The sequence below is a fragment of the Pelecanus crispus genome, chromosome 2, assembly GCF_030463565.1.
Source record: "Pelecanus crispus isolate bPelCri1 chromosome 2, bPelCri1.pri, whole genome shotgun sequence".
Taxonomy (NCBI): domain Eukaryota; kingdom Metazoa; phylum Chordata; class Aves; order Pelecaniformes; family Pelecanidae; genus Pelecanus; species Pelecanus crispus.
In genome coordinates, this window is record NC_134644.1 from 148623740 (window position 1) to 148641822 (window position 18083).

Genomic DNA, 18083 nt, shown 5'->3' on the forward strand with positions numbered 1-18083 from the left:
CAAGGAGTGAGTTGCACGGTTCACTTTTGGAGAGTCAAGAATTTATTAGTCCAGGGATCTCTCCAATAAAACACCATTAGTACTCCTTAGCACCTCACCTCTTCTCTAGGTGCCACAGCTTTCTCTAAAAAGCCTTCCCAGAGAGAAAAAAGAGCTCTAGCTGATTGTAGAGGCAATACTGCACAGAAATCTACTGCTTCCTTCCTCTGCTGAAGCCCTCTGTAGTTCACATTATCATCACCAGGACTGCTGCTGTCTGAGCCCTTTCTCCCATATACATCTGCACTTCAAACAGCCCAAGAGAAAGAACTCTGGTCCATGGTCTTTAAAGCTTTCCAGGGGGTTGATGTTCAAAGGTTTGTATATGTGAGGGTTAAATCCACAGTGTATCCATTGATTTTATTGAAAATGTCTTTCTTTCACTCGACTAAATTTTATCAATAATTCTTCTAAATCCAAAAGCATGTAGCACCCTGCAAATCCACAGTGCCATAACAATGAATAATTCCGTAGTGTAGTTTTGTCCCAAAGCATAAGTAAACCTTTCATCTTGCAGTTAATCTGTCATGATTAAATCAATTAAGCTGGACATGCCCCCTAATTCCTCTTGCCGATCTGATCTATCTTCCTAAAAAGAGCTTTTTGTAGCAGCTATTACACTATAATTGGCATTTTGTGTGTTCTTAGACTTTTTTTTTTTCCTGTATTTATTTTATGTTATTTAGACTCTGTGAGTTTTGCCATTTTGGCCTTGGTGTGCTCACTGCTGTGACTCACGTATTCCACAGCTACTGCCAGATCTCTGGGGCCGACATTGTAATTATCGCATTAGGATCTGTCATTGTAGCCCTGACTTAATAAATAGCCAGAGCAGTGATTAGGATCACTGATTGATCCGTTCCACGGTTTTCGACACACATCTGAGATGAACAGAGGGATTGTGGATATTAAGGGTTTGAAATGTCAGCATTCCAGATTAAATTAGTATTAATTAGCCATTCCAAGCACACTAGCTGTTATATATAGCAAGCATTTCTGCATTTGATAATCTGGTGATGATCAGCTAGAACCGTGACTCAGATTCATCTCATAAGATGCAGAAGAAAGTCCTGGCCCTTCGTCTGTACCCACAACTCGCTGGAGCCATGCAGATCATAGCAGATGACCACGGTTGCTTCCAGGTGAAACTCACAGTGCCCTTCAGGAGTGCAACTCAGGCATTGCAGTCCCAGGTGGGCATTCAGTCCACGGGACCAAGCTAGACCTGGTCCAAAGCAAGAAAAGCCATGAAACATGCGGAATGTGGATCCTCAGCCCCAGCTCTCTCACTCCACATCCAGAGGTCAGACAGCAACACACCCCAACAGTGTCTGAGCAAACTGAAGTAATGGCTCTATGGAAGGGATGTTGTTGCTGGTGGTTCTTCACCCCACATCTTCCTCCATGCTCTCCCTGAAAACTCAGAGCAAGCCAGGAGCCTACAGGGTGGACCAACAGGGCCAGCAGGAGGTTGACTGGGATGTACAAGGTGGAGGTAGCTCTTCAAATTGTTTTGGTCCAAAGGCAGTGCTGTGCTATTCAGAGGGACCAGCACCAGCCCCAGAAGACAGACTTGCAGTGATGTCTGTTCCCATGGCCACGGGAAAACTTGGTGATACAGCATGCTGTGCATGACCACCACACTGTGCTTTGTGGTAGCTTGTGGCAGCTCTCGGGAATGGGCCCACCACATGGGGTTTTTTCTTTAAAAAATCATATGGTTTAGAAGGAAATTTTGTTATCCTGGGAAGAATTGGAAGGAGACAAGTGAGGGCATGAAAACTTACTAGGTAACTCCAAATTTTTACGATACCATTGATGCATCTAGTGATGCTGTGAACATGGACGGCTTTTGCTCCTAAAGGCTTTATGATCAATATGGACATTTTATATTTCTTCAAAACCTGCTTGGTTCAGATTTGTTGGGTCCATAGCCTGACAGATATAGAACATACTAAGGAAATGTGTTGGTTGTATTCAGCTACACTTTCAGTTCTTAAAAATAATCTTAAAATTGTGTTTAATTTGTGTGATTTTGTTTCCATTCTTGAATGGGGAAAAGGTTCTGAGAGTTTAAAAGTTCTGAAAACTGGTATTGGAGTGAGTATCATTCTCTAGACTCCTCTGGGTAGACCTTAAGTTGCATGCTGACAACTCAGAAATATTCATTCAAAATCCAGTGACAGGGATCTTGTCTGTGCTCTATTCAAAATGTTGGTTTCTATTCTTGCCAACAGTATTCTAGATCAGGAATTCCCTTCCAGGGAGATCTGAATACCGCACAAGTGCAGAGTCATCCTGCAATGAGATATTTTACCCCTAGACAACTGCTAAAAGTCATCCCCTCAGCAGAGGCAATTTTGGGCAAACACTCAGCAAGCTCATTCCTTTCCAGAGCATTTGGTGCATGAAAGCTGCACAGCCCAAGATGGGGAACCCAATTCTCACTTTATTAGTGTTGCATTTTGTTGCCTTCATCATCAAGGAAGATGAGCTTCCAGGCTGAAGATTTGGCTCTTCTGAGACATCTGCAGGCAAAATGTAATGACTGTACCTCTACCTTGAACTCTGCAGTGTGCCCACAAAACCCACCATAGTCAGGAGGAAAATAACACAGTTATGCCCAACAGTAACTGAAGATTAGGGCACACCATGCCAGCTACCTGTTTTCTGTCCCTGAATGTAGCATTTCACTTATTTTCATCTCCAAAATTGGGGTAACAATACTCATCTACATTTCTAAAGTGTTTTCAGGCTTAGCGCCAAAATTTTTTTTAAGAATGATTTATTTTTATCTCTGTCACCACAACCACATTTGCACATGAGGGATACCATGCACTCATAGCTTTGGGGCTGTGGGTAATTCTTGCTTTGTGATCCTAGGTTGCTAAGTAGCCTGTGCTCAGAGATGTAAGGAATCCTCACTGTACTTGTCATGTAGCAATCTTGCCCAGCATTCAAAATATTTTCTCAATTTGAAAAAATTCTTAAGGATTTCCCATGGAGGCTCAAAGGCAGTCATATATTTTATTTGTTTTATTACAAGGCATGTAAGTAAAAACTTGCATATCTGAAAAAAGATAGAAAACAGTAATAAAATTAACATTATTCTTTTAAGAAACTTGGTAATAAATACATTTCCCCTCAACATTAAAATGCTTGTTATTTTGCACAACAATAAATACAGCATAGCTCTGGCGTAGAGAAAGACCAAGGCTGGATACATGAAGTCCATGTGGTTTCTTAAAAAAGCTCAGGTGATTTATAAAGGTTTGGCATCCTGCACTTGATGCACTTTGATACAACTTGCACTTTCATTTTAATTTTACTATGATTTTTAAACAGTCCCATAATATGAAAATATGAGAGGAAAATTTGATTATAGGATTTTTCCGTTAAATATTTTCAAAGTAAGAGATGTGTAAACTCATTAAAACCAATCCTTGAAATTACAAAAAAAAAAAGAAAAGGTGTCTTGGTGGTTACTCTACAAAAATGCAGATTTTTCAGCTGTGGGTGCTCAAGCCTGACCAGCCAACTGGCAAAGGACCAATCCCCAGTCAGTTCATCAATTCTTTACACAATTTTAAAAAAGAAATATTAATAACAAGGAGAAAGAATAAAGATTGTAGTAATCACTTCCCAAATCATGACAGTTCAAGGTTCTTACACTATTATCTGAAGGTGAGAGGAGGAAAAACAGGTATATTCCAGAACACTTCCCAGTGTAACTTCGGGTCGTTCTGGTCTATACTTTTCTTTTAAAACTACCAACAAAAAAAGAACGAGAGATATTTCCATGCAGTGTGCTGTTCTTATGCCAGCACGTACCATCACGATCATAACTGTGAACCTAAGTCACTTTGATAGCCCAATCTAATATAGATTGATTGATTGTCCCATGACATAGTTAGATAATGTCCACGAAATGCCACAAGGTCTGGCAGAGTCCAGCGTTCTTAAAGTACCGATAGGTCATGGCAAGACTTGGACTTGAGTTTGAAGGCCATGTTCTTGTTGTTCTTGGCAACTATTTTGCCCCAAAACCGCCTGGCTTTCTTGGGGATGCTCTCTCTCCGTTTCTGGTACGCCAGCCGCTTCTCGTTCTTTTCCTTGCTGTCCCTGCGGAGCCGGACTTGCCGCACGATGCCTTCAAACAGCTCTTTCACATTGTGCTGCACGGCTGCCGAGGTCTCGATAAACTTGCAGTCAAACACGACGGCACAGGCTCGTCCCTCTGCAAAATTGCAAGGTGGATATGTCACGAGGTGTCATGAGCAGGGGGGAGGCAAAGCAGCCGCAGGCTGCCACGTGCGGGGAGCCAGCGCCACCGGCGGGGAATTCCTCAAGCCTAATATAGGCACAGATAAGTCTTTAATCACCTAATGCTGCCTGCTAGCCCATGATTCATCTGCTCTGTGTCACAATCCCTGCCCAGCAAGGAGTGGGGGTGAATCCCCTCCTGGAAAAGCCCAGTCCCTGCCGTTGGCTGTGAAGGGAGCTGGGGTTGACCGACTCATGCTGAGACACTGAAGGCTGAGAGGTCAGCCATGACTCAAAACTACTTGGTCATCTTACGTGTAGACTCCCTCAAGTCACATTAAAGGGTGATGACAGCACCCTCCATGCGCACAGCACAGCTCTTGTCCCCAGAGGAGGCAGAGCCCAGCCTCCTCCGTGGGTCGTGGGTGTAAACCAGGGCCTTGGAACAGTAGCAACTTTGGCATGAACAGACGCATGTACAAAACCCTTAAATAAAGGCAGAACTATGCCTACGGCTTTGGAGGTACATCCGAAATCATAGTTCTTATCCTTAATTACACGAACCTAAGCTAAACTTGACAGCTGCCTTTCACACGCAAACCAATTTAGTCTGTCTTGTGGCTTGCCATGAACTCATCACCAGGATGACTGAAATGACATGAACGCATCTGCCATCTTTCAAAAGACTTTTCAAGAGGGGCAGAGAGGAATGAGAAGGCAAATAGGCATCACTGGGCTCCTGATGTACTCCTCGGTTCAAACTCTTCACTTGGCGCAGCTGTGACAGGGGCCAGAGGAACTGTGCACATCCGGAACTGTGCACATCGCCAGTGGAAAAAAAAAGTCTAGATCAATTGGGAGGTAGAAAAGCAGAACAGCTGAAGAGAGAAGAAAATGCTGAGCAGAGGAACCCATGCTTCTAATGGGCCAAGATGAGATAACCTAATGTATTGCTGTGTGTTATGTTCTGTCACCTAAGCCTCAAGAAAGACTCTCCAGGGGGAGATTTTACTGGCTGCAGAGCTGACAGCAGCTTTCCCAGCAGTCTCCCTACTCCTGTTTATGGGTTTAGGGCTCCCTGGGCTTTGGGAGAATGGTACAGGTTGGTTATTCTTCTGTATGCAGCAGAGGGTGGGCTGGTTTAGCATCCCAAAGCAAGGCAGCAAGGACACCTCTCTTGAAAGGCTGCGCAGTCCCTGCCCAGACTGGCAAAAAGAAGGGTGAGAGGGAATTTTAATTCATCAGGGAACTGGTTAAATGAAGAGATAATCTTTGGCAGCAGAATAAAAGGGGCTAAACATGTTATGCATAAACATCTATTAGAAATCCAAAGGGTTTCCAGCTACCAGAGGAATCACATACCGCAGTGGTCTTACACTAGGAGCTGGAAGGAAAGAAATTCAAGTTGCTTTTATGATGGTACTTAATAAATTTACAAAAGGGATTATCTGACATGTAACAGCATTACCAAGGGAGGCTTAAGGACCTGGCAGACCCCTCCCAGTCCTCTGCCCTGTGTTCCAGTCCTCTGCTGTTTTATTGCTCTTTTATTGCCCAGTCCTGATCACGGCGTACTCCCTCAGCCAGAGCTCTGCATTTCATTCAAAAGCTACTAGATGACTCTTAATGTTTATGTCAGCTTTATCCTCATCATTTTCCTTACCTGCCACTGAAACTTCGCGGCACCTGACAAGGTCACTTTTGTTGCCGACCAAAATAATGGGGATGTCTTCTTTCTGGCGTGCCCTGCGGAGCTGTATTCTGAGTTCAGAGGCTTTCTCAAAGCTGGCTCGGTCTGTGATGGAGTAGACAATCAAGTATGCGTCTCCCACTTGCATGCAGTGGTCTCGAATCCATTCTCCCTCACGCTGTTCAAATGAAACAGTCAGACATTGTTATGGCCAGAACAGGTTTTACTTAGAAAGTATAATGTTATAGAATCCAAATACATTCCTGCTGTAACTGTAATGGGTACGGTTTGAATCAGTTATACTGAAAGTAATTCCAATGTGGTGATGGTATGAATACTTCACCACAAAGGAGGGCAAAACTTGCCCCAAGTACTTCTTTGTGCTGGCTTTAGAATGGAATGAACACGGTCTGGAAAATGGCTTGAATGTTTTGTTTTATCATTAAAAAAATAAAGAAAGCTTGTGCTTCTCAGGCTCACACTGCAGAGCCTTTAGGCATGCTTGGCTTGGTGCAGGGGTAGGGTTAATCCTGTATTTTCCCTGATGCTGAAGTATGGAAAACACCTACTTTCTTTCCCAAAAGATCCCTACTTTTGATATTAGCACTCACTCATATGCACTTTTCTTTTGGCATTTGACTAGAACGAATAAAAGTACCTTATTATCCCACATGTCGAGCAGTATAATTGTTGCACTTTCCCCATCCACCATCAGAGTTCTTTCATATGTGTCTTCTGGAAAGAAAAGCAGAAATGTTGGGAATACATTATTTTGCGGCATCATGTACATTACAAAAACTAAGTAGTTAAATACGTATAATTTGTTCACAACTCAAGTTATTGAGCCAAATTTTATGCTGGCTCACATTCAGTTCTTTCCTCATTTCCATCAGCACTGAACCTGCCCTCTGTTCATTACTGGTTGTCTTACTTTCCATGATATATGAAGGAGGCTGCAAGATCAGGAAACGAAATGTTCATTATTTTGGCTGATATTCTCCTTATCTTATGTCGGAGAGAGAAAATAGAACCAGTGGAAGAAATAACCAAAGGCTGAACATTTGCCCCATGGGAGCAGCAGAATCCAGCAAGGCTGAGTAATGGAAAATATTTGCTTTTGCTTTAGCAGGGACAGTTTACGGGTGAACAGTCACTGCTGCTGAGAGTAATACAGCTAACAGCCTACCAAGCAGTGAGGACAGGGTTTTGTGAGACAAGAGCTGTCGAGCTTTAGAGGCTGAGACTTCTGCTGCGTCCTAATTCTCTCCCATTTCACGGTTTCCCACATTACCTTTGATGTCAAAAAGCAAAGGAATCAACAAACCACAGAAGTTCAGTTGTTTTGTACTGAGGCCACAAAAATTCATACCTAGATTATAAATGCCATGTGACAAAAGTTCTGCTTAGATCTGGGGAGACAGATCTTCCCACTCATAATTTCGATCAGCCCTTGCTGTGAAATCTCAGTCTAGCTTCTGCTTCAAATACTAATCTTCCTTCTTTCCCCCAAACCTGGGGACATTTGGATTAGCAATATGGGGTTTGGACCCATCTCTAGTCTTGTGTTGCTGGTCAGGGAAAAAAGCCAGGCTTTGGGGTTCTGAGCAAACCACGCCTCTCACTGCAGTGTTTAAGGGCTCTGTCCCAGCCATGCTTGTAGATAGGACTGTCTTACCCTTGCCTCATGAAACTTCTGCTGGGCATTAATGCAGTGAACTTTCCCCTAAATTGTAATCAGAGCCTTTCCTTGAAGCCAGGAATCTACATCCATGCAAAAGAATGAGCCAAAAATATTACTCAATTTAAATAAAATCAGAAAGACCCCAGGCTTGACACAGCTTAAAATGGAGAGATTAAAAACACAAAGCTGATCAAGAGGAGCAGTTTCCCTTGCAGGCGCAATAGCGTGACATTTGTGTTTGCGAGTTAGATTGATCTTACAGTGAGTTGCAAAGCCAGTCCATAAAAGCAGCTGTATTCCCTCTGTGAGTTGGATACCCTGAAACCGTCCCCTCTTGTAATAGTATTTCCAGTTTGCAAGCTAAATTTTGGAGAATAGTTTCTTTGACTGATCGAGCATCTGTGTGGGAACAAGCTCCATATACACAAGAGGACAACATCCAGAGGACTGCTTCTCCATTCTGTTACACATGGAGAGGCTCCAAATACGTAACCACACTCCTTGAAAATATTATGCCCAAATGGTCATATTCAGCACTGATTTACACCTTGGTCAATCCTAAAGGACTTCCATAGGATATAAAACACACTGAAAGTGAGCAATTAGTTCATCTCGTGCTTATTTCAAAGCTGACACTAAAAAAGGAGAGAAATATAACAATAGAAAGTTTTCTGATACCTCAGAAGAGCTGGCCTTGGCTACACTCCAAGCAATATTGCTGGGAGTGCGAAGGAAAGAGGAAACCACACAGCTTTGCGTGGAGGAGAAGGAAGCCGTCTGACAAGGGTGTGCAAAGCAAATCAGCTGCCTTTTCTGATTGCTTGCCCAAGGGTCCTACTCGAGTTCCCTGGTGTAGCACTAGGAAACCTTTTATCAGAGATACTCCAGGCTGAGGAGCTGGTGGGATTATGGGAAAAGTCAGTGGTAGAAGCTGAAGGCAAAGCACACCTGAATAATTGATTCAGAGTAATTGCCCCATGGGGAACTTCAAATCCCCAAAGGTGCAAAGACCTGTGCCCCCTGTCTGTAAGAGCGAGCAAGGAAAATGTGGATCCAACCTTCCTGATGCTGGGCTGTATTGAATCCTGGGTAAAACCTCTCCTAATCAGAGAGGTAAAGACACAAAAAGCTGTCCTGCCCGTGCTTCACTGAGGGCTGGAAGAGAAGCCCAGAAACTCTCTGTGCTAGCACTGGCACCATCACACCAAGGGAGTATGGGAGAGGGAAGGGGTACGGGAAAGATGAGGAGAGTCCTGCACACTGGCGAGCAAAACCAGCTGGCAACCTGCATGTCCCCCAAAGGCGACAGCATCTGCCTCCTTAGAGCCACAGCAGATTTCTGTTGCAGCGCAACCCTTCCACATCAACATCTCGCACACAATATAGCTCAGGGCTTAAGGCCACAGCTTCACCTTCTGCATGATCTGACCTTTGGGATTAAAGAACATTGCACAACTCTAACTAAAGCAGGGGACAGTAGCGAGGGGGAAGCGTCAAAGAAAGCCCTGCAGCTTGGGCCTTTTCCCCCCATCTGGGCAATGGGAATTTTCCTACACTGATGAAGGACCTTCGTCTGTTTTTCCCCTGGGGGAACCCGTGCTGGGCAAGTAACATGAAATGAGGAGGAGATGTATTTTACTCAAACTCCATACAGCTTATGCTGAGGAAACGTGTTTATACAGAAAGGCTGAGATGACTTCTAATGGCAAATATTTTGGACATGATTGAAAGACTCAGGTTATTATTTCTAAGCATTTCATTCTCATAGACCACGAGGACCTTCAGTTATTTTCTCTCCCCCACAGAAAGCTGGAGTCAGCCCCGCAGAGCCAGTGGTGACAGAAATGTTGGACCAGCATGAAAGCTGAACCAGCCTCCTGTGTAGCATCATCACAGGCAGGAACGAGGCAGCTTCCAACAGGTATTTTGAAATGAAATAGCATGAGAATCTGAATTGCTCTCTTTTGGAGGCTTTTGATCGTTGTTAGTATCTTACTCATCTTATTTTGCTTTCTTGTTTCCTTAAGACAGATGCATGTGTTGAAATTGATGATCAGATCCAAATGTTTGTTACCTCAATTTTTGATTAAATGGCCTCTCTGATTTTCTGTGCCAATCACTACTGGCAGGGATGATTGCAAGCAAACACAAACACTCCAGGGCATAACAACCTACCTCCCAGCACCTCACAGTCGCTGTCGATGCTGTCATGCACCCCCGCAAAGATGTTGGCTAGCGAGGACTTGCCTACGCTGTGCTCCCCGATCAGCACCACCCGGTAGCAATTGCTGCCGGACTCAGAGGAGATGACGGAGTCGGATGACTCCGAGGACCAGCTCCTTCTGTAGTATTCATCGGGACTGATGGTGTATCGCTTCTGTGGGTTGTACTCATTGGAGTCTTTCTGGACCAGCAGATTCTTTCCATCAGCAGGGATGCTCCATCGCTGCTGCTGCTGCTGCAGGCTGCTGTTGTGGGTGCGACGCATGGTAACGTTGTTGAGGGTCATTTTTTACTCCTAGTGAGAAATAAGGAAACCACACGCGTTACCCACAAAACATTTAGAAGTGCATTAACGCCTCTTATTAACTTCAAGGCAGCACATCCTGCTCTTCTATAGGGATCTAGTATACAACAAAAGAAAAATAAGACTTTCTGCACTCTTTCATAGTTGCTGGTACACAAAAAAATATTTCTAGTTAGTACGTCAGAGGCTTTTTCCTAGGGATGATACCATCCTCACATGCAAAATCCTATCTTTGTTTAGCTGTGCTAGGTGCAGCCCAAACCTGGAGAGGGTGAGGCATGTCCCAGGAGGAGAAGGAAGGGGCAGCGTTCACCAGAGCTGTTCTGCATGGGAGCTGCATCCCTGCTGAGAGGCAGCCTACGGTACAGGCAGCACCTACAGGTACTGCTGCCCATCCTTCGTGCTTAACCCGGGGCAAACAGAGGCTCCGGTCCCCATTGCCTCTACCTCCCAGTGCAGCTGGGTGTACAGCATCTTTCACATTGTCTCAGTTAAAAGCTGAAACTTTTGGGAAAGCAATAAGGCATCACCCTTAGGCAATCCTGATACGAGAAAAGAGCCATGCAACAAAGTCTTGCTATGATGGGGTGGATATGGGTCTTGTCTATGGGGCCAGGTAAACAAAGAATGGCTCTGCTTCAGATACTGGCTTTTGGCTGGTAAAAGGGAGGTCACAGTCAAGTCCAACAGCTTTTCTGAGGAGGTAGAGGTTCTAGCGACTACAGGAGATAGCACTGGGAGAAAAAGCTCATAAATTTACAGATTTTAAATCAACAACTTCATTTACTGCACAATTGGCTAGATAGGTTAGCTATTCTATTAGCTAAGCATGGCTCTTAATTACATTTTACTCAGCAAACTCTATTTTCTCTTGCTTGGAGACAGAGGACAGTGATGTCATTCTCATGGGCCAACAGCTACCATTTTTAGGAAAGTTACTTTGACGTATTCCAGTTCCCAAAGTGACAGTTATTTAGACATTTTGGGTTTTGGCATATATCTGATGTTTCTCGGGCCTCTTTTCCATATTAGTTAAATAGGGTAACTGTCCATAAAATGCACCTGACCACTGTCAAACCTGAATGATAGGTGGTGAACAAAAAAGGCACAGAACCACATCAAAACTACATGTACAAATCGTTATTCCTCTTCACACAAAACTGCCTGAAAGCTTCTTAGAATAAATGCACAGCAGGACATAGAACAAATAGACAAAAAAAGCACACTCTATCTGAACTTATTACCGCATATGAAATATTTTCTTTGTGATGCGCAGTACTTAGTGGCAAAATGAGATCATTGCCTAGTCCTAGTCACAGTAACTTTGTCAGCAAGGAATATATCTAACTAGAAATCACACACCAAGCAAAGACTGCTTCACAAACAAAATGAAATAGTTACTGCAGTTGAACTTTAAAATGCATTTTTTCCTTGCTGAAAAGACCAGATGAGAAAAGCCAGCTCCGATTCAGTCAAACAACAGAGCCTAACTCACAACTTGCAATAAACAGCCATGCACTAAACAGTCGCAAACATGAACATTTTACAGTTTTGCCCCCAACAAATTATCATCCTTCATTAAGCAAAGCCAAAGGAGTCCCTGTCGCACATTGCGTTCCAAGTTCAAACTGGCTTTGATACCCCACACTGCATTTAGCTGCCTGGGTCTCTAGCAACGACAGTAAAAGACTGTGTCTGAACCAGGGCTGCCTTACTTCTGTCAGGCTCCTCCAGGCAGCTGGGTCCTTTGCTCGTGCTGCCCTTCTCTCTCGGTGGGGTGCGGTACACTGAGCTGCTTGGCCGAAGTAAATCCTCTCCTGCTTTGGGGCTGCCTCTTTAATTCTTTCTCAGCAAACCTGGTTTATATTAAGCCCATCTGATCAGAGACAGGGCTTTTCCGTGACGTGGTTGGCCTTTCCATACAACAGCCAGCCCCCAGCTGGGAGGAAGCAGACATGCAGAAGAGCAAAAACTTGCAAACAATCTCAAAAGACTTACTCAAAATCATATGATTGTCTTAATATTGCCAGTAAAGTAAACACACTTGGTTCTTGCATGATGAAAACAGGAAAGTGGAAAAAACCCAAATAATACATGTCATTTCACCTCACTCAGTTTTTCATTCAAACATTAACAAAATTAATGATGTTTAAAAAGGACATAAATTTAATTAATGCATGAAATCCTGTAAATATATTATGTTCTCTGTCTGCAAAATGTACTTTACCCCCTGCTGGACAAAACCTTTCTTTGGAATAAAATATCTGAATGTTATTTTGGAATTATCCCAAAAATAGGAATATTATTCTCTTTTTTAAAAAAAATAAAACCTAATATGTACAATCCTATTTTTCTCTGTCAGCCTCCAAGTGACTGCACCCAGTTTCCCGAACTGCATAATCAGCTCTCACTTCTACTGCCACCCTCTACTAACAGGGGCTTTAAAAAACATCCAACTACAAATTCAGTGTTACTCCAGCTGGATGGTGACAAAGATGCATCAGAATACACAAAGTCTGCACAAAGTCGGAGTAGCACAGTGCTGATTCCATCCGCAGTTCATTAGGAAAGACAAACATATAGTGCACATGCCACAAACCCAGGGTCCGCTCCTTAAATTTTTATAATCCCCTAACTCATTGGCAGAATAAATTTTACCAGAAGGAAAAATATATCCAAGCCTGTAATGTGCGCTGCTGGGTGACACTTCTAACAACACATGCAAAATACTTCTTGATTAACAGATAAAGAACTACTCAGTAGGGGTACCACAAGTTATATAAAAGCATATGGAAACTCTATAGTCAGGCTTCAATTATCCAGATTCTGGATTAACTATGATGAGCTCAAAATCAAGTTCTGACAGCTTTCCTTTATATTTACAATCTCCTAGTTACTCTATCAGCCCCTGAAACCAAGAGGTGACTAATTCTTACCCCGCACATAGGAAACCTGAACAACTTTGCTGCTGAGCAGGGGCAAGAATATATTTTTTTGTGTGCCCATTCTTCTCAGTTACAGGCAAGGAAGCCTTTAACTGACAACGCACCTTTATTAAAGGGAGCATTGATATGCAGAAAAGAATATCTATTGCTATGATTGCAGCCTAGCACTTATTTTACATTCCTCCACTGTAAAATTGCTTGGTTTTCCCCTGAAAAACCAGACCTTTATGAAATTCTTCAGCTGAAATCTGCTTACTTTGTTTCCCCTTTGGCTTTATTGCATTCCTGTGTCTTCCATGAGGATTTTCAGGGCCTTCCTGAGCCCATTCTCAAGTTTAAAGAGCCAAGAGCATTTCCCAAAGTAATATGCTCTCATCAATTTACATGGAAATTATTCAGGTCTACCGAGGGGTGAATCGGACAAAAAGATGTCCTGATTTTCCTTCACCTGCATTTCACTGCTTGGCAGCAGCTGAACTGGCCCCAAGTCCTGCATCTCCACTTCACCTGTCCCTTTCAGAGCAGGCTCCGAGTCTCTGCTGCTGTGCGATAATCCCAAAGAGCACCAAGTGGCACGTCCCTCTGCATAGGATGTACAGAGCGGCTGTTCATACTCACTGTACAAAATGCAACAACATCTCTGTTGGGGAAGGTTTATGGCATGGCCAGTGGTTTGCAAGAAGACTTTTGTTGTTGGCATGCTCAGCGCCCCTTCTGAAGTTGCTCATTTTTTGGAAACATGCTGGAAATCATGAAGGTGAGTGGGTGGCTGGAATGCTGTGCTCTGCACCTTGGCTTCACTTCTCTCTCTTTAAGTTGTCTGTAATTTGTCACCAAGAGTGAAAAAAACCAAAACCTGTCCACTGCAGAACTGGAGAGATTTATGGCCAGATTGATCTCAGCAGAACTGTATACTATCATCTACCGTGTAGACTATCATCTATCATCGTAGAAAGGACAGATAGCAGAAATAAACGAAAGTCAGAAAAGCCTTTATATTTAGTTATGGTTAGTGTTAGATCAGGAATTGCTAGACATCATCTTCCATATCCTCTTCATAAAATTCAAGGCAGACAAAGAAAACATGGCTCTTCATTGACCACACAATACATCTCTTCTATAAAGCCATCCATAAGGGTTGCCCCAAACATGGCTTGAAGCACTTGCACTTGGGAAACTTGCACGTGTGTTTTCCTTTGTACTGTCTCTTCTGAGTCTATTCTGGTTTTCCAAGTGGACAATTAACTCTCCAGATCCCATTCTGTACTACTGTCTGTCTCCACATGATGAAGAGCTCTTGTTCCTCAGGGAATGCCATCAGCACTCATGAATTTCAATCACTATATCTGTGGGGAAAACTTTCCCTTTTTTTTTTTTTTAAAGCTGGGGAGAGGTGCAGCATTTTCAGCCTCCTGGTACTTACTTACAAGGCAAAACAACACGAAACATATGAACTGAGCCCTTCTCAACAGGGCTGACTATAGGCTTGGATTTCCAAATACAATCTCACAGACTGATGGAGGCTGATTCAGTCCTTGACTGCTCAGCCCTGTTGCACTTTTCGCTGATTAACAGTGCTGCAACTCAACCTGCTTGAGACACAGGCACAAGAGGAGACAAACCATAAGGCCACATACTGTAGTAACACACGAGTGCTTGGATGTTACTGCCTGGTGCAATATTAAAACTCAGAGCGATTGCTTTTCACCCATCTTATCCATTCTCTGCTTCAATAATCATGTCTTAAAGGAATGCTCCTTGCAGCCAGGATGAAGTAAACATCACAGAGTAACAGCTCTGCAATTGTTCTCCAGCCAGTTACAACTGGACCAGGTGATGCCCAGAGCAATTAGGCAGGAATTTTCCATTGGATATAAAACAGCAGTGCTTTTTAGCTGACACTTAATTAGCCTTTCTGTATTTATGTATATGAAGGCAAAAGTAGTTCCTCAGATCACCTCCTGGCATGAGGGTCATGCGTAGAGAGGACCTGAATCAACTTGGAGGGGGAGGAAAATGCAAGGGGGAAAAACTCAAAAAAAGCAGGAAAAACAAAATTCAGATTTATTTTAATAGAAATTGAATGCAGGTTGTCTGAAAGAGCACTTTCTCCCTATACATTTAGAAGAAGAGTATGTCTTCATTTTTCCCCTCAGAGGGCTTAGTAGACTGTGTTCCCAACAGTTGCACGTAAAGGCAATGAATGAAGTCCACCGCCTTCCTCTCCTCCACACCATTGAGGCATTTTACATTTTGCTCTGCTTCTCACATCTGTCAGTGCTGGCTGGCCCTTGGCAGTTCTCAGCCCTACCAGTAGCAACAGCTATGGACAGAAATGGTTTTGGGTCTAGGCACAATGCTGGGCTGGAAAGTCTCGGGCACACCAGGAGTACCTGCAGTTACTGTAAGCCTTAAGGGAGCTGCTCCAGTGTCACCATCCATTCCTGCAGCACACTGGGCCACAGGCAGCTCAGCGAGCAAGTGTAGAACAAAAAGCAAAAAGATATGTGTGATGAAGCTGCATTAGGCCCATAGCAACAGGACCGTTAGCTTATTTACACCAACTCATGCCCAAAGCTTTGCCTTTGCCTTTCCTGCTTCACATCCAATGACTGGGTAAGAAGTTTCATGCTGAGTGAGAAAGGTAACAGGGATAAAACACTGAAATTGGGAGGTATGAGGCAGGGAAATGAAGGATTATGTGCCTGAGGAGAGCTCCTGGGGGTCTTAAGCAGGGGACAGGGCAGAAAAAGACACTTAGAAATTAAGGAATAATAGAACTTGCTTTTATTTTAAGGGAAACAGAGACAGAAGGACCTGAAAGGCCTCCCCTATCCAAAAAAAGACCACTGCTCCCCTCAGAGGAGCAGATTTGGTATACCTTTCCCAGCATTTGCTTTCAGAGGGTACTGAACTTGTTCCAACACCTTCTTTTCTCTCACACCACAGCAGCATTATTACAATTCTTTAACTGAGCACTAAAAGCAGAACATGATCCTTTGGTGAAGGAGCACAAGGATAGGGGAGAACCACTGATCTGTACTCCTTGTGCACAAGGCAGCAGTAAAAGCCAGCATTAGAGCTCTCGGGGAATAGATTGCCTTTAATCAGCTACCTCATTAGAGAACCCCTCATTAGTATATTACTTGTAGATAATCTGGATTCTGATGTACCAAACGGAAGGTGCACTCCATATCCATCCACTGTAGAGCCTTGGTGGCTGTAATTGGTGTTCAAAAGGTATTTTCCCCATTAACACATCAAGCTGGCAGAGTCAAATACTCACCAGAGAGTGAGAAATGAGTAGCCAGAGGAAGAAACGCAGTTCAGTTCATAATAAATTACAAGTTACTTTTTAGCCTAGTTAACTGATAACAATTAAAAGAACTCTCAGCTGTGAAAAAAAAAAAAAGAAGAACAAAGATAAAGAGCAAATGGCAAAACTGGATTATTTCAGTAAGAGTTACTTAGAAAAAGGACTGCCTATTTCCCATCCTTGCACTGAATGATGTTAACAAATTCTGCCAATAATTGCCCAGGGAACGGGATTAAGTCATGTATGACATAAATAAATGTGCTTTTCAAATGGAATCAATGCAAATTAAAAAAAAAAAAATCATAATATACTAATAATAGTAGGATGTGAGTTAGCCATAGATGTTCTTCGAATACTGAGCTAAAAAAACCTTCAGACAAATGGCACCAGCACAGACCATTTTTTGCAGCTGGGATCTTTGTAGTATGTTGCAGCCCTCAGTGCAATCAGGTTCAGGAGCCACAGTCTCCTTTGCAGCTGCAGGATTCACAGGTTTCAATAACTTGATTTTATAGCACTAAAACATGGTGGTAATTTAATAATAGGCAACTTCTGCATCAGCAAACACTAGTTAGAAACTTTGGCAGGATAATCCGGGCCTCTGATATTCAGAACTGTTGAAGGGAGGTCCAGAAAAAGGCCTTTTGCTCCGAACGCAATTTCTTTTTCACTGTGGTGCCCAAGACTCTTACACTGAGTGCAACCAACAATAACTACCAATACTCAGGGGGGCTGGATTATACTGTTTCAACTCACACAAAAACACAGAGGAAGCCCTCAAAATCCCACCAATGAAAGCAAATTTACTTCAAAAATACTCCATGTGGTGGCCAGAGCTTGACTTTCAGGTCCTGATTGCATTTATCTACATGACAAGCCTGCCTAGGATGGGAAGGTAGCACCGCTGAGGTCTCCAACCCACCTTGGCTTGCAAAAGTTCCCCTGGTTTCACATCATTAAAGGGTGTTTTGGGCTCGCTGGCTGGGTGGAGGAATCCCATCTCTGGGGCAGGGGCTGACAAGGGGTCCTGGGCAAGGTGGGGGAGCTCTGGGAGGGTAGGCAAGTCTGTGGGTGCCCTCAGGGCCCCAGCACCCACTTGGTGCACTTCTTGAGGAAAGGTGGTGGCCCGTGGTTGAAATTCAGCCAAGGCAGAGGTGAGTTCAGCCGGACCCGTGTCATTCGTGGTCATGCCACGGCTGTTACTCACATCTGCACCAGGAGAAAAATGATGTGTAAAAACACACGCCACGTAGTTGGCTAAACCAGCTGCACTCTTCTTCCAAAAGATCAGGCCAAGGCTGGAGTATGGTGCCTGGGCATCTCATCCCTCCCCAGGTCTCTTGTTACTGCACAGACAGCTAGCAGTAACAAAACCACAGCTAAATATGGTCTGCTTGGAGGGAGCCAAAGCCTCTTGTCTTTTTCCGTTTCCAGTATTGTCCATCTGGTGCCCCTGGTTCAGTGCTTGGCTGCCTGCTCACCGCACCAGCACCTACTAAAGTGATGCTTCAGGCGATTGCTTCATGATTCACCATGTTGTTTGGATTTTCTGGCTCCCAGGCTCATGTTTATCAGCAAAACACACGCTTTCTCCAGTGTCAGGCTGTAAGCAAATTGAAGCC

The 18083-nt window shown here is 43.6% G+C and overlaps 1 protein-coding gene across 1 annotated transcript; it reads right to left on the reverse strand.

Moving 5' to 3' along the window:
• Positions 1–3998: 3998 nt before the first annotated feature.
• Positions 3999–10182, reverse strand: GEM (GTP binding protein overexpressed in skeletal muscle). Its single transcript, XM_009493519.2, has 4 exons — positions 9849–10182; positions 6651–6727; positions 5966–6170; positions 3999–4276 (listed from the first exon to the last, which is right to left on the reverse strand). The coding sequence occupies exons 1-4, from the start codon at positions 10180–10182 to the stop codon at positions 3999–4001; spliced, it is 894 nt and encodes a 297-aa protein (XP_009491794.1).
• Between the last annotated feature and the right edge of the window lie 7901 nt (positions 10183–18083).